The sequence below is a fragment of the Fusarium vanettenii genome (genome assembly GCF_000151355.1).
Source record: "Fusarium vanettenii 77-13-4 chromosome 9 genomic scaffold NECHAsca_6_chr9_2_0, whole genome shotgun sequence".
In the NCBI taxonomy this organism is placed as follows: Eukaryota; Fungi; Ascomycota; class Sordariomycetes; order Hypocreales; family Nectriaceae; genus Fusarium; species Fusarium vanettenii.
In genome coordinates this window covers 1,194,349-1,218,702 of record NW_003315877.1, presented here as the reverse complement: position 1 = coordinate 1,218,702, position 24,354 = coordinate 1,194,349, and the positions used below count along the sequence as shown (strand labels likewise).

The window sequence follows — 24,354 nt, the reverse complement described above, 5'->3', positions numbered from 1 at the left end:
ATACTGCATAGTTCTCGAGATGGCTCTTAAGCAGGAACAGAAAGAAGAAGAGCACTGCAGCCAGTTGTGTAGATATAAAATAGCATCAAGTCCCTCTGTGTTTTGGGGATTCTAAACTATCAGAGGCACTTGTTAGCTTTGCATTGAATCCAAAGATACATCAACTTAATACCCTCGTTTACACTTTCTACTCTCATCATGACTTTCTTTACTGCAATGAGCACTCTTTGTGCCTCCGCCTGGCTCTATCTTCTCTTCTCTGCCGTCTCTGTCTCAGCTCACGGCCATGTCACTCAAGTCATCATCAACGGCGTCGCCTATGGGGGCTACCTGAGCACCAGCTTTCCTCTCCAGAGAAAGCCCCCAGTTGTGCTTGGCTGGACCATCGAGCAGCGAGACAACGGCTTTGTTTCTCCCGACAAGTACGATCATCCAGACATCATATGTCACCGGGACGCTACCCCAGCCCAAGGACATGTCCAAGTGGCTGCTGGCGATACAATCACCATAAAGTGGTCTTCGTGGCCTGAGAATCACCGTGGACCTGTGATGGACTACCTAGCCAACTGCAACGGTCCATGCGAGACGGTGGACAAGACGAAGCTTGAATTCTTCAAGATTGATGGCATGGGCCTCATATCTCAAGACAGGCCGGGAAAATACGCCGACGGTGCCTTGAGAGAGAATGGCTACACCTGGAGCGTGAGGATCCCCAGCAACATTGCCCCTGGAAACTACGTTCTTCGACACGAGATCATTGCTCTGCACAGTGGACTCGAAAGGAACGGTGCCCAGAATTACCCGCAGTGCTTCAACCTCAAGATCACCGGGAGTGGCTCTGACAATCCACCTGGCTATCTCGGTACTGAACTCTATGATGCCAATGATCCTGGGATTCTCGTCAACATCTACGGCAACTTGCCCAATTATCAGGTCCCGGGACCAACTATCGTCAGCGGGGGAGTCTCGTCAGTGAGGCAGAGTCCTTCCAGGGCGACGACAACTGCCAAGTGCACAACTAGGTCTTAGGTTATGGTTGGCCGTTACAATGGTCATTTTACCCACGCTCTTTAGACATAGTGATATGCTGTAGTTTTGTGTTCATGTCGACTATACTTGTTAGTGTAGATATGGATAACATAATGGTAATTCCAGGTTTCCTTGAAGTTGACTTCAGAACCGGGTGTCTCGTATTTGATTACCATGATCATTGATTGCTGCTGATATGTACGGGACATGCGAAGGGGGAGAGTACTTAAACTTGGCTGGTTTCAATTAAAACACTTATTTCTATCAACATGGCTTGTTGCATTGTATCACGGCTAGCCATGTCGGTGTCGATGATTCATCAAGTCCATTAAGCTGTAGTGTAAAGAGGTCGAATTCCCGAGCGCACTATCAATAGTTAGAGTTTCTCTTGCTAGCGTTGAGATTTCGATGAACCCTTTTCGTGAACTGTCCATCCGGGGAGCGATTAGTGGAGGCGTATAATAGCCTAGGGATCTCTTTAGAGGGTAGAAACTAGAAGTTTTCGTGATTGCTGCAATGTCAAACTCAGAATTGTGGTTGGAAGTATTAAAAGGTGACACAAGCAACGACTGAGAACAAAATTTCAAAAACATTTAAATGAACGGAAATTCAGATAAAAGCCAGGCTTAATTAACAGTATAGATTCAATTTTCCAAAAGATGTTACTTGTCAAGAAAATTCGATCTGCGAAAGGCTCTAGGGTAGGAGTTGAACAAAGGGGGCCACGTGACTTGGCGTTTTCATGTCACGTTCCACTGTTCAACGTTGAAGCTCCTTGAATTTTGATCTATTCATACTTCGAGCAACATTAGAAAAGCCGCTCGACTGAGGGGTGCGGTGCAGCCTCTTAATTCGATTTCCTCTGCCCTGAACCGGCGCGATATGCACTGATTCTTGCCAACGGTCTCTGCGCCAGCTCTTGCGCGCTCCCGTCTCTCCCTTAATCTCTTTGTGCTGGGCGCATCGCGACATCATGGCAGCACCAAGCGCCAAACAGGCGCCTACCAATGGCGAACTGGCGTCTCCTTCTGCGGCGCGCAAATACAAAGCCTCCGATCTTCCACTCCCTTCGGCGACACGAGGAGCGATCGAATCTCTTGCGCATAGCTTCAAGAAAGAAGGCGCTTACGATTCCATTCGGAAGCAAGTTTGGGACAAGTTTGAAGCTAGTGTACGTCGCGCGCAAGGACAGCAAACCATATTTCGTCTTCTGACACATCATTCTCCAGGACTACGAGGCCCAAGTTACGAAAGCTATTCTCGAAGTGGCCGAACAGGAAATCGAGCGCAACCCACAGCAACTCCTGACTCTCGACCGACGAAAGGCTGCAGCCCTTATTGATGGCGCCCTGGAACGGTCTGGAGTCTACCAGAAGGCAGAGTCTGTCATTAGTCAATTGATTGACGTGGGCGCTATTGAAGAGCGTATCCGTGAAACCCGCCGCGCCGAAGTTGGTGAAGAAACAGCACAGGCGGAACAAGTTCGCGGATCGAAAACCGACGAGGAATACGCAGCCGATACCGAGGCTCGACGAGCTGAACGTGAACGCCTACGAGAAGAACTACGACAGAAGGAGCTTGCGATCGAAGAAGAGAAGCGACGGATCGCACGAGAGGAACGAAAGAAGGAGGAACGTGAGCGCGAAAAGGCCGAGCTCAAACGTCAGGAAGAACGAGATGAGCGTCGTAGGAAGCGAGAGCAGGAGCGCGAAGAGCGTGAACGGCAGCGAGACCTTGAACGAGAGAAACGACACAAAGAACGCGAGCAGCGCGACCGGGAGCGGGATCGGGAAAGAGAGCCAAGAGATCGTGATCGAGACCGTGACCGAGAGCGAGAGCGTTCAAGGGATCGAGACAGAGACCGTGATCGTCGAGACCGAGATCGACACAGAGACGACCGCCGCAAGGAGAAGGAAGCTGTCTCGGCAGAGCTCAAGGAGAAGCTATCAAAGGAGGAGCACGAGCGCCTGGAGCAAGAGGCTCTGGCTGATCTTCTCCGGGAAAGTTCCAAAACGACTCAAAAACAACCAGAACTGGAGATCGATTCGTCCTTGGCACCGCCACCGAGAAAGTCTGGACCGGTTTCTGCTATCAACCCTATCCGGCGTGAACATTCTCGAGTTACGGAGGGCCGCAAGCTTAGTGATGCTGGGCTCAAAACAGACCGTGGTGTTACACCTGGGGATTCAAGGCGCCCAGACCCAAGGGACGAAAGAAAGCCAAGCCGCAGTACCTCCAGAGTTGTAGACCGCGAACGGGAACGAGGTAGAGACACAGAGAGGGAAAGGGATAGAGACAGGGATAGGGATCGCAACAAGGACGGAGAACGGGATCGCGACCGCCTCCGAGACCGAGATAACCGTCGGAACGACCGACGCTCCAACTCCCCACGTCGAGACCGTAGTGGGTCTCGAATTAGGGATAGACGTGACCGAAGTCGATCACGGCTTCGACGGGATAGGACCCGCTCACGGACTGGGAGGGACGATCGTGTTGCTAGAAGCCGTTCGCGACCCAAATACGACCACTACGAGAGAAGCAGATCTCGAAGACGAGAGCGAAGTCGATCCCGAGCCCGTGTGGATTCTCGAGCCCGAATTGATCGAAGGGAGAGAAGCCGATCTAGAGCCCGAACGGAGAGGAGAGATCGAAGTAGGGACAGACGAGACCGGTCACGCTCGAGAATACGTCCTGAGAGGAGGGATAGAAGCCGCTCGCGCCCTAGACGGGAACGTAGCCGTTCTCGCGATGTTCGCCTTGGTGGAGCAGACCACTATGATCCGCGAGAAAGGGAGCGCGAGCGAGGTCGGGACCGGGATCGTGATCGTGAGAGAGACCGCGACCGTGACCAGCGTTCGCCTCCAAGACGCCAAAGCAGAGAAAAGCCTCGTGAGGCAGACCGGGAACAAGACAAACCCCGCGAAAAGGAACGCGAGAAGGAGCCCGAGAAGCCGAAAGAAAAGCCTGTTGGAAAGCCTGTTGAAAGGCCTACTGAAAAGCCTAGCGAAAAGACTGCTGAGAAGCCTGCTGAAAAGCCTGCTGAAAAGCCCGAAAGGCAGTCTGAAAGGCAGTCTGAAAGGCAGTCTGAAAGGCAGTCTGAAAGGCAACCTGAAAAGGCACCAGAAAAACGGCAAGATCGTACAAGTCGTTCTCGGTCTAGAGCCACGGCCTCTGCCACTCGACCAGGCTCAAGCAAGGCTCAGGACGGCCTTGAAGAGTGGAAGATGGAAGAGGTTAGGAAGCGAGAAAAGGAGGCCAAGGCCTATCTGGCGGCTCAGAAGGATGCCAGGAACAAGGGCCTGCCGATCCCCGGACTTGACGACAAGAAGAGTAGTGGCGAGAGGTCTCCTGACTTGCGTCGACGCTGGAACATGGACGACATTGACCGATATACACCTGGAGGCCGTGAAGAGCGGCGCAGGAGTCGAAGTCGGAGTCGCAGCCGGCAGCGGGATAGAGACAAGGACAGAGATCGAGACAGGGAGACGGTCAGAGAACGGGAACGCGAGAGAGATCGAGACAAGGACAACAGAGAGAGGGACAGAGACAGGGGAGATACGTATCGCCAGCGAGACATGGATCGTGATCGCGAGAGGGATAGGGACCGACGGGATAGGGATCGAGAGAGGGACCGTGACCGTGATCGTTCTCGAGATCGCGATAGAGACCGCGATAGAGATCGGGAGCGGCGTGATCGGGAAAGGGATCGTGACCGAGACCGAGACCGAGATCGCGAACGAGATCGGTCGAGGGACAGGCGCAACAGGCGAGACAGGAGTCTGTCACCTCGGCGAGATCGACGGGATCGTAGCAGGAGCCGTCGTTGAGCTGTAGTCGAAGCAGTTCGGGTTGGCTTACAGACGTGTATGGCAGGGATAGCTTGAATGACACTTCAGTAATCAATAATCAGTAAAGGGATAGGATTAGGTGTAGATACCCAACGGGGGCTCGAGATGATCGAGATAGATAATGAAAGCGTGGTTGGCTTTGCTTTAGACATTGACTTTAGCCGTCAGTCACTTCAGTTGTCAGATGATTGTACACAATGTGAATGGTTCATTATATCTATCTATTTATTCTATTTATCCACGTTACTCGTCGTAAAATCATGCCGCACTGTTGAACCAAGAACTCGTCAGGCTCACGACCTGTTGGCTAGAAAGCCCATGGAAGTGCCACAGGGAGCCAGCAAGGACGACGGTGAAGAAGCCCAGGACACCAACGATGATACCCTTACGCATCGCGGGCGACATCTTGTTGTCACCTTCAGCGTTCCAAACACCAGCGGCCCAGGCAAGCGTCTCGTGCCAGCCCTTGACGAGCTGCTCGTATCCAACGGAGTAGAGGACGAGGCCGACGAGAGCGAGGGCGTAGCCCAGGACTTGGAGGATGGTGATCTTTGTTTGCCAGATGAGGACGGAGGCGGCGACGAGGAGGATGCTCTTGAGGATGCCACTGAGAGCCATGACGAGGCCAGAAGTCTTGCCGATCTGGTAAGAGAGTTAGCTGCGAGTGTTGAGCAAAGGGGGTATCTAGACTTACCAGGAAAACGCTGACCACGTTGAGAATAAACGCAACAAACGCGTTAAGGAAAAGCATGCCGTAACCAGCCTTGGTAACATCCTCCCATTGAAACTTGGGACCCTCGCTGAAAATAACAACCACAAAGTTCATGACTGTGCAGACGGGGGCGTAGTAGTAAAGACCAACGAGGGGATCCATGCGAAGACCCTCTGAGCTGAGCATGACCTGAATCATGACAAGACGCACAGCTTCAGAGATGGTACCGCACATCTGAAAGATGAAGCCCAGCCACGAAAACTCAATCTCTCCAAGACTAGCAAGTCCAACGCCAAACACGATGAGCATGATGTTTAAGAGGGTGGTGCTGTTGGGCTGCGCAACGCCCCAGATCCACGAAGCGATGAGCACACACACTGGACCCGTAGACTTGAGCATCTGGATAAAGGCGACCGAGAGGTAGAGGTAGACGACATTCGAAAAGACGAGGGAGCTCGAGTAGAGGATTCCGATGGGGAGGATGGTGTGAATGTACATGCTGCGTGAGAGGGGGAGGGCGTGGCGGGAATCGAGGAGGGTTGTCGTGCGGGCGAGGAGTTGGGTTGCTACGGTTGCGAAGACGAGATGCCATGTTGTGAGGATGATGGCTGATTTGTTAGCTAGATTTGTAAAGTTGAGAGGTTGAGCTTACGGTATCCTGGTGATGATTAGCTTGGTGTTTAGGTGTAAATGGTAGGAATTCAACTTACGGAAATTAGCAGTGTCAATGAGCCACTTGTTGAACAGAATAGTAAGGTTGGAAAAAAAGATCCATGTTCTGAAGTCAGTTAGAAAAGCCCAATTCTTTCGACTCGTGAAGAACATACATGATGTACACCGACGGGTGAAGCTTGTAAACCTTTGAAGTTTGAGGTTCGTCGTTCTTGGTCGCGGCGTTGGGATCTTCTACTTCGAGCTGGGTTCTTCCCGATTCGAGATCTCGAGGTGGTGAAGCCGCCATTTTCGTAATTCGAGGATGATTGAATCTGAAGTTGTCCAGGCTCGGGGGGTTGGATTCGCGTTGTTGGTGATTACTGTATGACCAAATTCTCCCACAGCCACAAACAAGCGCCGCTGATCTCTTACACAAACTCTTTCTAGTGTATCCTTTTTCTCGTCGATGAAATGAAAGCAAAAGGAGGTAAAAAGATCAAAAAGGATGGAAACAAGAGCCTGGTTTAAAATGAATAAACCCCGGCCCGATCCTTTTGATTGTCACGTCACACACTCCCGCAATTGCTTTTAAACCAGCCGACTTTCCCGTCTCGTTGGTAGCGTCACACTCGATTGGTGTTGTTTTGTCTCTCAATTCGAGCCTTGGCGGAGTGATTGAAGGATTAAAAGAAAAAAAGAATGGAAGAATCGACAAGAAGGAGGAAGAGGAAAAAGAAGATCAGGGGATGGGACAGAAAAGAAGAGAGCTATCGGTACTTAATAAACTTCAGTCACATTTTACTACCGACCAACAGACGGAAAACATGCAGGCCTCGTTAAGCAGCACCGCCCTTTAGATATGGGCCTTGACCCTGTCAGTGTCTGTAGTCCTTCAAAAGTCTAGTCCAGCCCAGTCCAAAAATAAGCCCGACACCAAACGAACGACTTTCAATGGTGAGACTTTACTCTCATCGGCGTCTACCCTCTTTTACGGCCGTATTCTGCGCTTTGAGCTTCAGCTCGTAATGACAAAAAAAAAAAAAAAAAAGGAGGCTGAGCATCTTTTCTCGCTCTGCTTTCCCACTCAAGGACACCCTGCAAAATTGCCCACTCGTATTTGCCAAATCAGCCCAACACCACTCCTCCTCCATTCACAAAAGGTCTCATGGCTAAGCTTTTCAGGTAGGGGGCCCGCACCCGGCCGGGCAAGGGACCCGATCGGCCCTGGGAACCGGGGTGTGTATTTGGTGGGTTTTTACGGGCTGACCAATGGTTTTGCGTCAGACTGAAGACGTGATGATGGAGTGGGAATGGAGAGGTTGCCGCTTTAGCCTTGTTTGTTTATGCGATGGGCTCTCGTGTAAATGATGATATGATTTTGACAGACATCCATGAGGAGTTGTGATGGTGGTAAACAATGGCTACGATGGTATCGGCGGTAAAGATATGCAATGTCTACCCTTAAACATACACGCTCAGCATCAACCGGCATCATGGCACCGATTGGCAAGACATACTTTCAACCGTCACCAGTCAAGCTAGATCCGGCACGCGTGATCCGAAACCTCTCTCAATCCTCAACCATAGCATGCCGAAACCCCGAGAACGTGTCCATTGGCGGCCTCGACAAACACGTGCCTTGATCTTGCTCCCCATATTTAATTTGGTAGAATGTAGTCACCGTCACTCATGAGCTGTAGGTTGGTCGAGAACCTACAGCCTTACGAGTAGGTCCTTGCCCATGTCCCGACTGGCGAGAAGACGGTTGGCCTCCACTTTCTTGCCATGATTGATTGAACTCTTTTCAAATATGTACGCTTCTTGCTTTAACTTTGACGGGGGATTGTTTATTCTAATTTACAAGAGTGTCTGTTTGGCGTGGTGATACCTGTCGATGCCCCCTCCAACATCTTGAGCTTGACTGAGCAACAACTCATGAACGTTCTGATCGTTTAGAGCACCCCTGATAGCATGCCATACACGGGAACCCGGCCCACTAGGGGGTATAGCATATCGCCTCCGTAAACTAGGCAATGAAGCTCGCCCTCGAGATGCACGGCTCCGTTGTGTGCCTGCCCTAGTTAGCATTGTCCAACGACCATGAGTACAAGCGCCTTCATGCACCCCTGAATCCCCAGCTACGATCTCTCCCTCTTTTCAGCCCCGTTAGACGGCGAGTACGTCACTGTGGCCTAGATCCGCCTCCACTGCGTAGACGACGAGGGAGAACGGGACGTTGGATGCCTCCGTGACCACAATTTCTTAGGATGATCCTCATTTGAAGGAAGAATAAGAAGCGTACTAGAGATTGAAGAGGGCGAGGAGGGAGAAAAAGGTATTGGTAGAGTGGAAATGATAGATGAGTACTCAGAAAGGCGGATTGGTGATGCTGGCCATCTTGATGCCGCATGTGATACCCTCACTTCAACACCCAACAACTATCTCAACTCGGAAGCCTTCATGTAGGTATCCATAGATCTCAACGTCCTTGCATACATCCCGCTCAACTTTAAAAACCCTGGATCCATCATGAACAAGAATCTGTAAAAAACCCGATCCCATCACGACATTTTGACTCGACCTTAAAGCGGCACTGCCAGGAACTCCAAGTTGGTCCGATCACCCGCTGCCCGTGGATACGTAAAACCCGCTACGATCTCGGCTATAGGATAATTTATTTCGGTCCTGACACACTGACACACTCCCTCCGTTCTCCTATTTGATCGGCATGCACGTGCCGGGGGTCGAGGTGGTCGACTAGCTAAACGATAACCGCATCAGGGCAATATAAGAGCCTGTCCCCCATCACTTGCTGCTCTTGTAGATGGCTGCCTGAAGACGAAGGATTCAAACATACGTATACATGTTGACGTATACACATAAATAGGCAGCAGCAAATCTGTCTCTGTCACTCCTGATCAATTGTTCACTCATGTTGCATTACTTTCCTCTGTTTGAGAATCCAACCCCCTGCCCATCATCGTATAGCAACCCCTGCCCACATGGTCCGAGATGTCAAAAAAGGGCTGGGCCCACGTTCTATGTCACCATAAAAAAAAAAAGCCACGCTTCTGGACCTCTTCTTCTCACTCTTCGGTCCTTCCCGTGCCGTATTGACCGACGCCTCCGTCTTATAATAGGTCATGGCGTATGCGCTCATCTCCATCCATCACGCCCTGTTCCCTCTAGTCATGCCGTAAACCGAAACGTCCGTCGGCCCATGCGATGCGGGTACGAGAAACTCTTTTGTTGGTGATACGCAGGCACTCGCTCCACTAGAGTAAAAGGCTTCTCCGAATGATCGGTCGGTTCCTATTGCCAAGGACGGCAAACAAAAAGATGCATGCCATGCCATCCCCTGCCCCCTGTTTCTGCATCAACATGAATCTCGTCATGATACTCACCTCACCATGATGCGCTGTCCTCGATGCACACCTTCAATTCAATTCTACTATTTGTATACCTAGACGTGTAATATTCAAAGCCTAACCGCCGTCTCTTGAAACGCCGTCGCTATGCACAAGATACCATCCTCCGACTCTGCTTACCACTATCGAGAGTGGCCACTCCTTTCTCGGCTCCGCTTGGTAGTTATTTAGTTGTTGTTGTTGTTGGTTGTCCAAACTCTCAATTCTAATTCTTCCTCCGCTTCTTCTTGCGCTTTGCCTTCTTCCCGCCGATTTTCTCCGCCCGGTCCTCTTCTGCTGGCTTCTGCGAGGTTATCTCTGCCTCAACCTCGCCCTTGTCCTCGTCCTTGTTCAAGCCACCTGTTTCAGTCTCAGCATCCCCTTCTGTGCAAGGTAACGGTGCAGCGTCTTCGCCAACACATTTCTCCTCTGCTTTGTTATTGGTCGCTTGATTCTCAACCCCCTGTTCGACTTGATTCTCCTTCCCTGTCTGTTCTGTCGGGGTATCTGTGACTGCAACTGCAACTGCAACCTCATTTGTGACTTCGCCCGCATCCTGCATTTTGACATCCTCTGTGAGTACCATCGTAGGATCCACGCAGTCGTAAAACAGCATGAAAACTCCAGGTGACAGGCTCAGGACTGTCTCTTCGCTGACCATCGACACATTATGATCACTCAGCCGCCACCAGTCCATCTCGGGCTCGCCGTCCTCTTTGGGTTGCACCTTTGCGCTGACCTCCTCCACCTGGTCGCCCGGTTCGGAAGAGGCCCCATCAACCGCCTTGGTAGGCGGGTTATGCCTGGGGTATTTTCGATAGCAGATGTAGTGTCCATTCTCGTGTCGACCGTAATGCGTCACCACCGCTCGAAGCTCGTAGATGGGTCCTGTAAGCCTCGATTCCCCCAAGTCGCCTGCGATCATTGATTTCCTGGGATCAGACGTCCATTTCTCCCCGTCTTCCGCAGCCGCATCAGGGTCAGAGGTCGGGATAGGTTCGCCGGTACTACCGAGACACCAAGGACCAAGATCTAACGTCATGGGATAGTTGACCGGAGCCGAATTCTTCATCATGTTAAATGTCGAAGGGTCGAATACCGATCGTTGCATGTGAATCGCAAGACTCTGGGGAGGTCGGGCCACAACAATCTGCTTCGTCTTGGTTGTGCTGACCTTGCTCTGCTGTGAGATCTTGCACTTCTCTGTCAACGTCTTCTCTTCAAAATCGTCTTCTTCCAGTGCTAATTCCACAACTTCCAGTCTGCGCAACGGCTCTGCGAGCTGTTCGTCAGTTTTCCCTGTCTCGCGGAACCTCTCAACCAGTGTGCTCAAAAGTCTCTGGGCTTTGAGGAGTGTGCATTTGGCGCATTCCACATTTTCGATCGCCTCAACTTTGCTGTAAGCATCTAGTCGCTCATAGAGGTCGTGCCGATTCTTATCAAGTCCGAGACTCAGAGTTAGGCAAGTAAAGGGTATCATGGACAGACCGTCCGAGTGTCCACACTGAATGCATGCCACTCTCTGCGCAAGAAGCCCCTCCAAAGGATTTCGTGGTAACTTGTTGTCGAGTGTGCCTGAACTGCTAAGACTTTGATAACCGCTGTCGTCGCTATGCTCACTAGCAGCTGTATCGTCCTTTTCGACCTTGGCGGCCAAGCCGGGGTTCCGTGGTTGGGCGATTTTCAAGGCTTTGGCGACACTCTTGTCGACATCATCGAGGATTTTTGAAAAGTATTCTTGCGCATCCTGCTGCGTCCATGTACTCATTGACTTGAGGACACCCGGCGTCCATAGCGTCCTTCCGTAGTTCGACACATCGTTTAGATCGTTAATAAGTGTTCGCAATGTCTGCGCAACATCGCGATCGATATCTTCGTTGTCGGAAGCTTCCAGACAAGCTGAGAGATAGTCGGGAAGAGGCTTCAAAGCAGACAATCCCTGGAGGATGCTGTTCTGGTAGCAAGAGTTGTCCATATTTCCTAGCCCAGGTGGGTGATCGCCATCTAGTTTCAAGCCCAGGACGCCACCGGTCATAGACAGGGCGCGATTCCTGACCTGGAACACAGAGGCCATCATTCCCCTGGAGCTGTCCAGGCCCATCACCCTCCGCAACCTCTCGCTCTTCGCGGCATGGGCGCTTTTATCGTCGTGCAACATGGATTTCGAGGTTGAGTTCGAAGTCGAAGTATCTGGGGTATCAAAGACATCCAGGAGGCGCTCTGGGACGATGGCCACGAGAGCATCCCAGAAGCACCGTCCAAGCAACTGTATCCACTCCCGGAGTGTAGCAGAAGTCGCATAGAAGTTGTATCCGACAGTGACGGCGACGATGAGGACCGAGAGGAGGATGCTCGGCTGGGTGATCTTGTCCCAGGTGGACTCGCGGTGGTAGGGCCTTCGATGAGCCGTCACAAAGTTGTCGTAGAGATCCTCGAATTCGAGGCGTTCCTGATGCGTCATGCTGTATGTTGCCGCTGTCGGGGCTTTCGACTCGTCTTAGCCACGCGACTCGGCCAACACGTGAACCTGTGATCAAGCAGGATGATGGCGCCGATCAAAAGGCAAGCTAGCCATGGCCTACGCGGCGTTGGAGGCGATGGATAGGAGTAGGTACGATGTCGGTTCAAGCGGGAGCGCCGGCGCGTTGATTCAGTTCGAAGATACAAGTAGGGAACAATTGAATTGCAGCGAAAAACGACATGCGACAGTGACTTATCGACGTCGAAAAAGGACAGCTTTGGTTGTGGAATTATTTGTAGAATTTCAGCATTGATGAGCTGCCCTTAGTGGATTTCAAAGACACATGGATCCTAATCAGGCATGTTGCACCGTGTCAATATCCGGAAGCCTCCCGTCCGCACCGTCTACACTGTGTAATACATCTTCTGCATGATCCAAACTTCATAGTTTCGTCTATTAAGATGCGTTTGCATACCAGCTAAACTAGCAACACAAAAGAAGAGGAGATACGTGGCCGACAGGGAATAAAGTCAGCTCATCCCGGGGAGAATCGTCTGAATCCGTGCAGGATCCCCTGCTCTTCCAATCCACGCTCAACAGTGGCTCACAAGCGCCATCCTCCCATGAATAGAAAATGATATACAACAAGGTATCAAAACAGCAATAACAGGAAACTGGTATGTGCAGCAAAAGACATTTCTCATGGTCATGTGATAGTCATCAATTCGTTTTCAGTTCAACCGGCCTCTACTGTTGCGGCTTCGCACGCACAACATAGGCCAGCTTTGGCTCCTCCACGGCCGCGTTCTCGAGGTTGCTCCACATGCAGAGCGATACAGGCGTTGCTGGAAGCTCCACGGGACTCTCTGATCTTCTTTGCGAGGGTGGTCGGAGTGGTGAAAAGGCAGGCGTTGTAGGTGTTACAACGAACTTTTCGTTAGGTCCACGGGTAACGCGAAGATACTTGGTCATCATTGGGGTGCTCCCTGTTGATGAAAAGTATCCCCATGACTCCCGAGTGTCGTGTAATATGGGAGTTCCCTTGGGGGTTTTCCTTCGGAACCACTTCATCCATACAAAGATGCCGATTCCAGCAAGACAGCAAACGCCGGCCACTGTGCCTGCCGTCACCACGCCTGTTGGTTCCACTCCGCTGCGGCTTTGTTCCTCGTCTTCATCTGGCGTTGACGACTCAGTAGATGTGGCTGAGGCTGAGGCCCTGGGAGGTGTTCCAGGAATGATCTCGGGGGTTTCCGACGTTTCAACCGGAAGGTATTCGGGAGGTGAAGTGGATGATGGCTCTGCCGTCGATGTAGAGCTTGCTGTTGATGAAGGCTCGGGAATCAGAAACGCATAGCTCTCCTCCTGGTCTTTATCGCGAACACAACGCGACTCCTCGTCACAGCTGTAACCAAATGGGCAACAAGTTTTGCTTCCGCAACGCTTCAGTTTCTGATCCTGCGCAAGAGTCTTGATGGGGGCGCCTGGATACTTGGATGAGTCCTGGCTGGCAATTTCGCAAGTGATGGCCTTGATGATGTTGCATTCGCTTCCTTCCGGGCAACATAGGATGGTTGTGTTCGCGGCGAGGACCTTGCAGCTGGAATCGGAAGGGCAGCAAAAGTCTCCTGGAAGTTCGTTTCCACACCAGGTCTGTCCAGAGACGGGGCACGAACCATCGCGCTCGCTGAGGCGAGGCAATGGCCAGGAGAAGGATGGGGAGTCCCCTCTAGGGCTCTCTGGTTCTTCGATCGAGATAACTTTCAAAGGAGGCTCAACGGCGGCGGGGGATGCTGGAGTTAGAAAGAAAAGAACCAGCACGAGGAATATCCCGACGAGATTCCCCTCGTGAGGCAGAAACGAAAGGGCCATGTCGGCTCTACATGGAAGAATTAAAGAGGGCGTCAGCCTAGAGTCTGGACCTCCCACGGTCAAGGGAAGAGTTGGTGGAAATGAGAACAGAGGGCGCGAGAGTGCAGACGCCGCCCGGCAGCTTTGATAATAAACAGGACGAGGAGCCCCGAGGGCTTTACCAGGACGACGGGACGCATTGTTGGCTGCTCTCTTTGCAGGCCTTTTCAGCGTTGGTCTTGTTCCTGAATAGGAGGAGCCATGTAAGTCAGCCTCGACAAGGGTCGCTGATCGCCTGGCGACAGCCGCAACACCAATCACGGTGCCAAGTTAGGCGCGGACGCGACAGATAGCTTCAACTAGGCCCAGGGCCACGACCTGCTAGACAGGGTCCGTGGATGAGCTCCCTGGCCGCATCCAGAATCTCGGGACCGAGAGAGTCTGTCATAGGGCGAAAGTTTCGAGGCCCTGGGTGATGGAGGAACCATGTTGCTCAAGGGTCGGCGCTTAGGCTAGTGGGGGAGTCGACGGGGAGAGGGACTATTGGAGGTTGAGACCGCCACTTGGCCGACGATTGCTGGCCAAGCCAAGAAGATGTTTTGAATGGAAGAGAGGACAGGAGAAACGATGCAGATTTTCTGCAAAACTGCCTTGGGACTCGAGAATGGGTTTGGTATCGGAGGGTTGGTTCTCGATCTGGTCGCGTATGAGGGCTGCCGAGACGGACGCAGAGAACACCCAAACAAGATCTGGGACAGTTCTTAGCACACGAGCCAATCTGAATTCGTCGGTTGGAATAAAAGCCTATCACCAACTGAGCTTCTTGATGTTGGTGATGGTGCGAGTTGTTAGCGGTTAAAGGCTTGGTAGGAGGCTGGGGGGAAGCTTCCTTCCATCCTTGGGATCCCCGCAGTTTCAACCTCGTCCCAGGATCCATCCATGGAAGGCAAGAGCAAACAAGTGGAGCTCACAGACACGCAAAGACGCATCTCAACTGCCGCCCTTTGTCTGCCTTTGATCATGAGCAGCAAACTCGACGCATCAAGGGGAAGCCGACTACGACGAGAGGGTTGCATTCTCTCAAAGAGTGCAGGGAATGACCCCAATACGAAAGGACGAGCTCTGCACTTCCTCGGTCTCACGACATCTCTAGTTCCGCCCTGTCAACGCCCTTTTCAGTGTCAACTCCACGCGGGTGTCGGGAATTCAGATGCGATTATCGGGGGCTTCCGGCAATGTGCCGAGGCATAATAGATGGACTGAATGCTGCTTCAACAACGTCAAACTTGACAATTCAGCCTTGACATCAATTAGCCGCCGCTTCTAAGATTCAAGTGATATTGCGTCAAGCTCTTGGCGAGTAAATAGCCTCTTTGTTTCAGAAACCAACTTGTTTCCCCGCCAAAGGTACACATCAGTACAACGCAATGATCGGCCGACTCAGTGCCGTTACTCGTCCCTCAAGGTACCGTGCCACCATCCAATCCCCATCCTGTCTCACTTCCTATCATGGCAAGGGACCTCGTCTCTAATTAATCAACTCCATCTATAGCGCCGCTCTGTTGGGCCGCTCTGCAGCCAGATGTGCGCGCAACCATGCTGTTGCCGGCTTCAAGGCATCCACCACGAGATGGTCCTCCAGTGACAGAACCGTCGCGCTTGCGAATGGATCCAAAATCAGCCTGAGCCGCAAGGAGCAAGGACGCCCTGCTCATCGGACGTTGTAAGTCGGATGATACCCTTAGCTCTGCCGCGCTTGTAGGATCATCGTCACTGACGTTTCGGGATCGTTAGTCCCAATTTATGGTTGCGGTGAGTACACAGCCGCGCGTAAATGTTTCGTCGAAGCGCTGATGGATGGGCTAGGGATAACTGCCAGTGTACCCAGTGCGTCAATCAGGACACGCGGCAGCGAAACTTTGATACCTTCCAGGTGAGTGTTAGACTCGTTCGAGATGACGATTGGGCTGACGTGTAGTAGTTGCCAGAGGACGTCCACCCGGTGAATTTCTCAGAGACTGAGAAGCATCTCGAGGTTCAGTGTATGCTTGATCATCCTTGAATGCTGTTCCTGACTGACTGTCGTTGGAGGGTCTGATTCGCACAAGAGTCAACATCCCTGGTCCTGGCTCGACAGCTGGTTCGAGGGAGGATATGCTGAGCAGTTCGGCCAAGACGAGTGAGCTATTCTTGAATATGGCATGTTTCAATGTCACTAACAAGCCAGGACTCGAGTGTTCTGGAATTCAAGCATAGAGGATGCACCTCCCGAGGTTGCCTTTGATGCTGTCATGAGCAAGTCTGATGAGAAGGGCATGGCTGATCTCACCAGAAACATTGTACGTATTTCGTGACTATTACTGACCTCTCCTAACTTATTATTGCAGTGGGTGCATGGATTTAGCTTCGTGGTCGATACACCCCCAACACCAGACGCCACCGAATCCCTCCTGGAAAAGGTTGGCCCTATCCGAACTACTCACTACGGAGGGTTCTACGACTTCATCCCAGATCTTGCTCTGGCCGATACGGCGTATACAAACCTTGCCCTCCCTGCTCACACAGACACTACCTACTTTAGCGAGCCTGCTGGTCTACAAGCCTTCCACCTGCTATCCCACCACGCCCCTCCTAATGCCAAGCCGAGCGATGATGCTCTCGGCGGCCAATCACTCCTTGTCGATGGCTTTCAGGTTGCCAGCACACTGAAGAAGGAGTCCCCCGAGGCTTACGAGACCCTTCGAACGATTCAGGTTCCATGGCACGCCAGCGGCAACAAAGGCATTGCCATCGTGCCGGACCGCACATACCCTGTCATCGAGGAGGACAATGGCGAGTTGACTCGAGTTCGCTGGAACAATGATGACCGTGGCATCTTGGATGTCTTTAACGCCGAGAAGTGGTATAGTGCAGCTCGCAAGTGGAACGAGATTATTCGTCGCCGAAGCAGCGAGTATTGGTTCCAGCTGACGCCAGGTCGCGTCGTCAGTAAGTGGATTAAGCGCCTTTGGTCACGCATGGTGATATTGATGACATTATAGTCTTTGACAACTGGCGCGTCATGCACGGTCGAAGCGCCTTCGAGGGCATTCGACGAATCTGTGGAGCTTATAGTGAGTCTTGCCTATGCAATGCAGCCGAATATGTTGACTGACTTGGAACTTCACAGCTCCCCGAGATGACTTCATGTCTCGTTATCGCGAGACTAACTTCCCCCACGAATCGGTTATTGGACGCAACCTCAACATGAGGTCGAGGAAACCGACGGAGAACAAGCAGGAGTACGAGGCCATCACCCGAGCACCTTGAGGCTTTCTTTTGAATATCTGTCGTCTTCTTCTGGTGAGGTAAGTAGCTATGTGTTGAGGTCTTCAACCCAGGAACCTTGCACGGTATTAGGTAGGGAACCATGATGGGAGCCAGGCATAAACAGCCTTGGACTGCTGGCGGGATGATTCCACATCGCCCTGCGTTCGCTCATTCAACATTGAAGGAACCTGGCAAACTCCCTCGGCCGTGAGGTCAACGAATAAAACAGACATGAGCAACCCCATCTTTTGTGCCATGGAAATCCCACCACGTAGAGTCATAGGCGCCTCCGCCATGGTATCTTTCAAAACGTCCACTGATAGGCCGCTGCGTAAACCCCAGAGTGCAGCACAGATACCACGTCCGGGGTCTTCGGCCTCTCACAGGTGTGCCGAACCGGGAGCCTGCGTTAGTCAGGGGCGGGCATGAAGGAGAGTGGACAGTATCAGGGCCTAGAACGTAACCCTTCCAGAATCATGAAGACGGCTGTTTACAGGAACTGTATGACAAGAACAAGAATCTCAAACGGACTCAAGTTCAACAGTGGCTGTGATAGGTGCGTGAGACGGTGGGGACGGGGTTTGCGCAAGCCTCGTCCTCTGCACGAACCTCAAAGAATCGCGGAAGGATCCACTGGAGGCCGGGGTTCGTGGCTTATTTGTCGATGACGAGCGAATCTCAGGCAGCAGTGGCTTGCCAATTGTCTCTGAAATGGGACAAAATGGAGGGGGAAGAGGGAAGACACCGGGGACCTTGGTAGATGCTGCGATAGGCGTATATAAGATAGGAACTTCCCTGTGGTTGGTTCTTCTGATATCCCTCTTGATTTGTTGCCCATTTTGAGGTTATTCGGAATCACGGTTACGTTCTTGGTTGAGCGACACACTGCACTCACTATTCACATACAAGCTGGCTAGACTTGGATTTGCTCGACCTTCCCTCAACTTACCTCTTCATACACAGCTCAAAGCCGCAAGCATGGACGAGAAGACTGGATCATTTCATCATGACAACATGGAGGCTCCCAAGTCCGACAAAGTGATGCCCCTCTTCTCCCTCAAGGGTAGAACAGCAATCGTCTCAGGTGCCGGCGCAGGCATCGGACTCGCCGTTGCTCATGCCTTTGCTGAGGCGGGCGCCAACGTTGCCATATGGTACAATAGTAACAAACAGGCATTGGATGAAGCCAAGAATATTGAGAAGGAATATGGTGTCAAGTGTAAGTTGCCGTTAATCCTCGAATCTTATTCTTAACCGCCACACCTCTGAGCTTGAACTTGCGCTTACAAGATACAGGCAGAGCATACCAAGTCAACGTTGTCTCTCACAAGGCCGTGGACAGAGTAATCAACGAGATCGTTGCCGAGTTCAACGGCCGGCTTGACGTCTTTGTCGCAAACTCGGGCATCAGCTGGACAGACGGCAACTTCATCGACGGACCTGCAGAGACGGTACGCCGCGTGATGGAAGTCAACGTCGATGGCGTAATGTGGTGCGCCAAAAGCGCAGGCGCGCACTTCAGACGTCAAAAGGCTGAATCCACAACGTTGGATGGTAAGCCGTTGGAGAACTTTGCTGCAGGTAGCTTTATCGCTACGGCATCGATCAGTGGAAGCATCGTCAATGTTCCGCAGAAACAGGCCGTGTACAATGCTTCAAAGGCGGCGGTGATCCAATTCTGTAAGTACCATGCCAACAGCAGAAGAGATTGGAGGCTTATGACGAGGTAGGCAAGTCCCTGGCTGTAGAATGGACCGGGTTCGGCCGAGTCAACACGGTGTCGCCTGGATACATCAAGACGGAGATTCTGGAGTTTGCCGACAACGATATGAAGAAGGTTTGGAAGGATAGGACAGTCATGGGGTAAGTTTACGGTCTTTGAGTTCCGGCAACTTACTAACGGGACTTTAGACGTGAGGGTGAGGCCAACGAACTCAAAGGTGCATACCTGTACCTGGCTAGCGACGCATCGTCGTATACAACAGGCCTGGACATGGTCATTGACGGGGGCTACTGTCTGCTTTGAACTGGCAATTAGGGACTTGTGTCTTGGCATGTTAGGCTGACTCTGGATTACTGGTGATACGGAGATGGGCATTATTCGAAGGGCACGTGGCCATCCATCAAAAAGCCAAGCATTTTGGTATTCTCGACACCGTCGACGTCGTAACTTGGAACATCAAAAAGATGGGCCTAGGACACTTTTCAGTTACGAATAGACACCGTTAAACGTCATTTCGGAATCACAAATAGATCAGACAGGACTATCCATGACGGAACGGAACAAACAACCGATCTGATCATCCCCCTATCAGGCTGCCAACCACACCACCGAGGCAGCCGAGGCAAGGCCCCTGGTCCAGTTGGCGGCCTCACGGGGTGTTTGTGATTTGTACTGTAATTGTGTGGAATTATTCTTTTGCGAGGCTCCAGCATGTATCATTCGCGGCTCGCGTATCTGGGGGAAGAAGGGTGATAGCCTTTCTGGCTTGATTGGTAACAGTTGATAGAAATGCTGGCAGCGAACAAGGTTGGGCTGTGACGTGGGGCCAAGGAATGTCAGAAAATAAAAGTTGGAGATTCGCTGAGACATTCTGACGATGGGAGTTGGGAGCCTCGATTCAGGATGTCAATCTCCAGTCCAAGAACCATCTCGGGCTGCTGAGTTTGACCGTTTGACCGTTTCACCGCTCCATCCCCAGCTTCGGTGACAGTCTGGGCCTTGGGCCGGGTCTAGCAGCGCAAAAAAATATGGAATATTCCAGGGCATTGGTCCCCTTCTCCCGCCCGCATTTTGGCCATGTCAAGCAAGATCCAGGTACAATCATAGACACGCGAGTCCGCTCCAGGGGACCAGGCCCCTCCTTTCTCCTGGTTTTCCGCCGTGAATGGAATAGCAATGATGCGTTTCAGGTGTGGTAGATTCGCAATTTTATACGGTCGAGTTTGGGCTTCCTAGATCCCCTATGAGACCTAAAAAATCATCGTCCCCTTCTCCAGCCCGCTTTTCACTGAGGAGGGGGGGGCTCTAGCTGCAATCATGGACACGCGAGTTCAACAGGAGAAAGCATTGCTGGGATCACCACGTCTCTCATTGGGCCAACGAGGACGCCCGCTGAGTCTGAGGTGCTGTCGGGCTTGAAAGAACTCGACACCCCAAAAGTACCTTTGCCCGCCTTTTCAGGTACAGCACCGCCTAGGTAAGCGGGGTTCAATACCTAAACCTGCCCCCCAAGCTACCTGGGTCCGGTCTGGGCCCCTACCTTTGTCTCTGTGAACTGCACTGCTCACCCGTCACCTCCTGGCTGCTGAGAGGAGAGTTCTCACCTTCCGCCTTCCCTCCTGCCTCTTGTCAGCCCTATCTCGCAACCGTCCTCCTTCAAAACCACCACAGCTCCCCTCCTCCCTCACGCTTCTTCCTCCCGCGCCTTCACCCCCCAACGCTCTGCTGCCGTCGCATCATTCTTAAAGGCACTCGAAGCTCTGACGGCGATTCTTTTTACGACGACAAGCAGCAGCAGCTTCTATTCTCACCGCCGCCCAGCTCGGCCAACGTTCCCCCCTCGTTGTCGCCGCCGCAACCCCTAGCCGCCCGCCATGGACCCCGAGAGCGAGTACAACGCTCCGCCCTCTACTGAGGAGCGGCGCAACGTTCAGGTCGATAATGCAATCCGCGCGATTCAGGAGAAGAAGCCCGTTCCCGAGATCGACTTCTCCATCCATACCATGGAGGATGGCTCCCAGGTCAGCACCTTGGAGCGTGTGTGCAAAGGTGCGTGAGATCCCCTCCAACTCGCAACCCCGCCATCATCATCGACTTTGTTGTTGTCGCAGAGCCACCCGCTATACTGCTACACTCTCTCCCATGCGTCTTCAATGTTTCCGCCTGTTTTTTAATACAGCCTCTGGCGCCATGGCTATGCTATTTCTACTTTGGTGTTCGTGTAGCTGACTTGCAATCGCCTCCTTGTAGATGTCCAAGCACCCGCCATGTACAAGCCTACCGACGACCAGTTCTTCGAGGACGAGACCCAGAGCAAGCCCGACATTCAATTCCTCAAGCAGCATTTCTATCGCGAGGGCCGCCTCACCGAGGAGCAGGCTCTCTGGATCATTCGCAAGGGTACAGAGCTCCTGCGCGCCGAGCCCAACCTTCTCGAGATGGACGCCCCCATCACTGTCTGCGGTGACGTCCACGGCCAGTACTACGATCTCATGAAGCTTTTCGAAGTTGGCGGCGACCCTGCCGAGACCCGATACCTGTTTCTCGGTGACTACGTCGACCGTGGCTACTTCAGTATAGAGTGTGTCCTCTACCTGTGGTGTCTGAAGATTCACTACCCCAAGACCCTCTGGCTGCTGCGAGGAAACCACGAGTGTCGCCACTTGACTGACTACTTCACCTTCAAGCTCGAGTGCAAGCACAAGTACTCCGAGGTCGTGTATGAGGCCTGCATGGAGTCCTTCTGCGCCCTTCCTCTCGCCGCTGTCATGAACAAGCAGTTCCTCTGTATTCATGGTGGCCTGAGCCCTGAGCTCCACACTCTCGATGACCTAAAAAGCGTGCGTACATTGTCGTTTGTATTCAAAGACCTGCGATTGACATTTCCCAGATTGATCGTTTCCGCGAGCCTCCTACGCAGGGTCTCATGTGCGACATCCTCTGGGCCGACCCTCTCGAAGACTTTGGTCAGGAAAAGACCAGCGACTACTTCTTGCACAACCATGTCCGAGGTTGCTCGTACTTCTTCTCTTACCCTGCCGCCTGCGCCTTCTTGGAGAAGAATAATCTTCTCTCCATTATCCGCGCCCACGAGGCCCAAGATGCCGGTTACCGAATGTATCGCAAGACCCGAACCACTGGTTTCCCCAGTGTCATGACCATTTTCTCTGCCCCCAACTACCTCGATGTTTACAACAATAAGGCCGCTGTTTTGAAGTATGAGAACAACGTCATGAACATTCGACAGTTCAACTGCACTCCTCACCCTTACTGGCTCCCCAACTTCATGGATGTCTTCACCTGGTCTCTGCCTTTTGTTGGAGAGAAGATCACCGATATGCTCATCGCCATTCTCAGCACCTGCTCCGAGGAAGAGCTCAAGGAGGAGACACCCTCTTCCACCTCGCCTGGACCCGCTTCGCCTGCGCTGTCCCAGGATCCCGAGTCGATCGAGGTCAGGCGAAGAGCCATCAAGAACAAGATTCTGGCCATTGGACGATTGTCCCGTGTGTTCCAGGTCCTGCGAGAGGAGTCGGAGAAGGTCACGGAACTCAAGACTGTCTCTGGTGGAAGACTGCCGGCTGGTACACTCATGCTGGGTGCTGAGGGTCTGAAGAACGCCATCAACACATTCGAAGACGCTCGAAAGGTTGATTTGCAGAACGAGAGGCTTCCCCCTACACATGACGAGGTTGTGAAGCATCAGGAGGAGGAGCGACAGACGGCGCTGCAGAAGGCCGCAGAGGAGGCCAACAATGATACCAAGTTGCAGCAGCTGTCCAGGAGACTGAGCACGTAAGTTGAGACGTCGTTGGAGTGATTGAGCTATCACTAACAATATCGCAATAGGGATCGCAAGAGTCGGCCAGCTTCATCATCGTCGTCATGAACATAGTTGTACATTAGCATCTACGTTATTGTTGTTAACGCTGAAGCTGGACTTGGATGAACGATGGATTGATATTCCTCTCCCTGCATGCCGTTTCCTTGGTTGCTTGAAGCTACCATTTCTTCTCTTCCCGTGATTGACGAGTTCGCAATCACTGCTATGGTCAAGACGAGCTTCAGCTTGCTGTTGCTGACTGACTGACAATGACTCTCACACTCGTAGCAGATTCAAAAGCAGGGCGAATGACCATGTTGTACTTTGAGCGCTAGATATGCACACAGCTCGGGCACGTTGTCTAGAGGCCGGCAGGTTTACTCAGGGTTTGTGGTTGGCAATGCACCTTAATGAATACATGAATGCTTGATCGTATTTGGGCTGTATATGTGCTTTTTCGTCTATGGGCGCGGTCGTCGTGATTTTGAATGCTCTGCGAGACGTTCCCATCTGATGCAGTGCCTCCTTGCCAGTTCTGTAAAACGATCTCGTCTCCCTCACTTGGCCGTCCCCATACATTAGCTTGAGAATGGATATAAGAGGATCGATGTGGATTCTGTACTGTGCCGTTGCACTTCGCGAAGTGGTTGCCGTACGCCAGTTCATCGAGCCATTAGATACCAGGTTTCAATAAGGCAGATCTTGCGCAGAAGAAGTAGTTCCCAGCCATGTCTTCGCTCTCCTCTGTCCAGAAACCATGCGCCTGTCTTTAATGCTTACAGCACCTTCTGGGCAAGCTCAAGAAGATCAAAGAAAGCCTCCCTCTCAAGATCGGTCTTGGCCAGACCAAGACCCACAACCAAAATGCGTCGATCATCTGGCGATCTTAGAGATAGGTGACTTGCGAGTTGCGCGGCGTATAGCTGCCCAAGCGTCTCACGCTCCTCGCCACCGCCGCCGAGCAGTGTTGTGGGAGTGAGATGTGTCGAGGGGAGGAGACCCTTGTTCATGCTGGGTAGAGTCATTTCAACTACTCCTGCGGAAGATCCCGTCAGAGGAACTTGTATCTATAGTGCAGTAATTAGCAAGAGTCAAAGCCGAGAAATGAGGACGACATACCCATTGTGAAAGACGGCCTTCTTGAGAGATGGTGAGGAGGATCTTGTCAGAGAAGTTGGTGGATGTTACTTCAGTGGCAACCCCATTGACGAGGCCTGAAGCTTCGCGAGATCTTGAGGGAAATAAGTCCTCTCTAACATCTATGCCTTCCATCTTGAATGAAGTTATTGTCAATGTCTGGAGGTTGACGGTCTTGACATTTCGATAGGTAGCTACTGGCCATCACAAGGAGTTGGGTCTAGAGCGGCCCCACCACCCCGCACTAAGCTCAAAGAGGCTTCAGATTCTAGCGGTGAGAAAAGGCAGAATGATCTCCGTCCCAAAATTTCATGAATTTCCTTGTCGCGGTTCCTGCTCTTATTGAATCGCGACAAATTGTCCATTTGTGTCATTTTCAAGGGATTGGTTGTCACCCTGG

The 24,354-nt window shown here is 52.1% G+C and overlaps 9 protein-coding genes across 9 annotated transcripts; 5 read left to right on the top strand and 4 right to left on the bottom strand.

Annotated features, from left to right (window-relative positions):
• Nucleotides 1-198: 198 nt before the first annotated feature.
• Nucleotides 199-1,029, top strand: NECHADRAFT_96284 (uncharacterized protein; the record flags this gene model as incomplete). The annotated part of the gene is made up of 1 exon (XM_003050449.1): nt 199-1,029. One exon carries the CDS (start codon nt 199-201, stop codon nt 1,027-1,029), a length of 831 nt encoding a protein of 276 aa, XP_003050495.1.
• Nucleotides 1,030-2,002: 973 nt separating this feature from the next.
• Nucleotides 2,003-4,856, top strand: NECHADRAFT_84876 (uncharacterized protein; the record flags this gene model as incomplete). The annotated part of the gene is made up of 4 exons (XM_003050448.1): nt 2,003-2,200; nt 2,259-3,432; nt 3,491-3,855; nt 3,957-4,856. The coding sequence occupies 4 exons, from the start codon at nt 2,003-2,005 to the stop codon at nt 4,854-4,856; spliced, it is 2,637 nt and encodes an 878-aa protein (XP_003050494.1).
• A 209-nt stretch (nt 4,857-5,065) lies between these two features.
• NECHADRAFT_101659 (uncharacterized protein) lies at nt 5,066-6,987 on the bottom strand. The gene is made up of 5 exons (XM_003050055.1): nt 6,417-6,987; nt 6,300-6,367; nt 6,242-6,247; nt 5,572-6,197; nt 5,066-5,519 (listed from the first exon to the last, which is right to left on the bottom strand). The coding sequence occupies exons 1-5, from the start codon at nt 6,548-6,550 to the stop codon at nt 5,136-5,138; spliced, it is 1,218 nt and encodes a 405-aa protein (XP_003050101.1). The 5' UTR covers nt 6,551-6,987; the 3' UTR covers nt 5,066-5,135.
• Nucleotides 6,988-10,074: 3,087 nt separating this feature from the next.
• Nucleotides 10,075-12,090, bottom strand: NECHADRAFT_21972 (uncharacterized protein; the record flags this gene model as incomplete). The annotated part of the gene is made up of 1 exon (XM_003050054.1): nt 10,075-12,090. A coding segment is annotated over one exon (2,016 nt), but the record flags the coding sequence as incomplete, so codon positions are not given.
• Nucleotides 12,091-12,858: 768 nt separating this feature from the next.
• On the bottom strand, nt 12,859-13,983 carry NECHADRAFT_84873 (uncharacterized protein; the record flags this gene model as incomplete). Its single annotated transcript, XM_003050053.1, has 1 exon — nt 12,859-13,983. The coding sequence occupies one exon, from the start codon at nt 13,981-13,983 to the stop codon at nt 12,859-12,861; it is 1,125 nt and encodes a 374-aa protein (XP_003050099.1).
• A 1,813-nt stretch (nt 13,984-15,796) lies between these two features.
• NECHADRAFT_49296 (uncharacterized protein) lies at nt 15,797-17,271 on the top strand (the record flags this gene model as incomplete). Its single annotated transcript, XM_003050447.1, has 7 exons — nt 15,797-15,895; nt 15,944-16,004; nt 16,054-16,126; nt 16,190-16,301; nt 16,350-16,950; nt 17,004-17,075; nt 17,132-17,271. 7 exons carry the CDS (start codon nt 15,797-15,799, stop codon nt 17,269-17,271), a joined length of 1,158 nt encoding a protein of 385 aa, XP_003050493.1.
• An 848-nt stretch (nt 17,272-18,119) lies between these two features.
• On the top strand, nt 18,120-19,506 carry NECHADRAFT_105339 (uncharacterized protein). The gene is made up of 4 exons (XM_003050446.1): nt 18,120-18,490; nt 18,568-18,951; nt 19,002-19,134; nt 19,183-19,506. Exons 1-4 carry the CDS (start codon nt 18,250-18,252, stop codon nt 19,295-19,297), a joined length of 873 nt encoding a protein of 290 aa, XP_003050492.1. The 5' UTR covers nt 18,120-18,249; the 3' UTR covers nt 19,298-19,506.
• A 1,491-nt stretch (nt 19,507-20,997) lies between these two features.
• On the top strand, nt 20,998-22,793 carry NECHADRAFT_48473 (uncharacterized protein; the record flags this gene model as incomplete). The annotated part of the gene is made up of 3 exons (XM_003050445.1): nt 20,998-21,043; nt 21,245-21,834; nt 21,885-22,793. The coding sequence occupies 3 exons, from the start codon at nt 20,998-21,000 to the stop codon at nt 22,791-22,793; spliced, it is 1,545 nt and encodes a 514-aa protein (XP_003050491.1).
• Nucleotides 22,794-23,593: 800 nt separating this feature from the next.
• NECHADRAFT_84869 (uncharacterized protein) lies at nt 23,594-24,089 on the bottom strand (the record flags this gene model as incomplete). The annotated part of the gene is made up of 2 exons (XM_003050052.1): nt 23,594-23,884; nt 23,937-24,089. The coding sequence occupies 2 exons, from the start codon at nt 24,087-24,089 to the stop codon at nt 23,594-23,596; spliced, it is 444 nt and encodes a 147-aa protein (XP_003050098.1).
• Nucleotides 24,090-24,354: the final 265 nt, after the last annotated feature.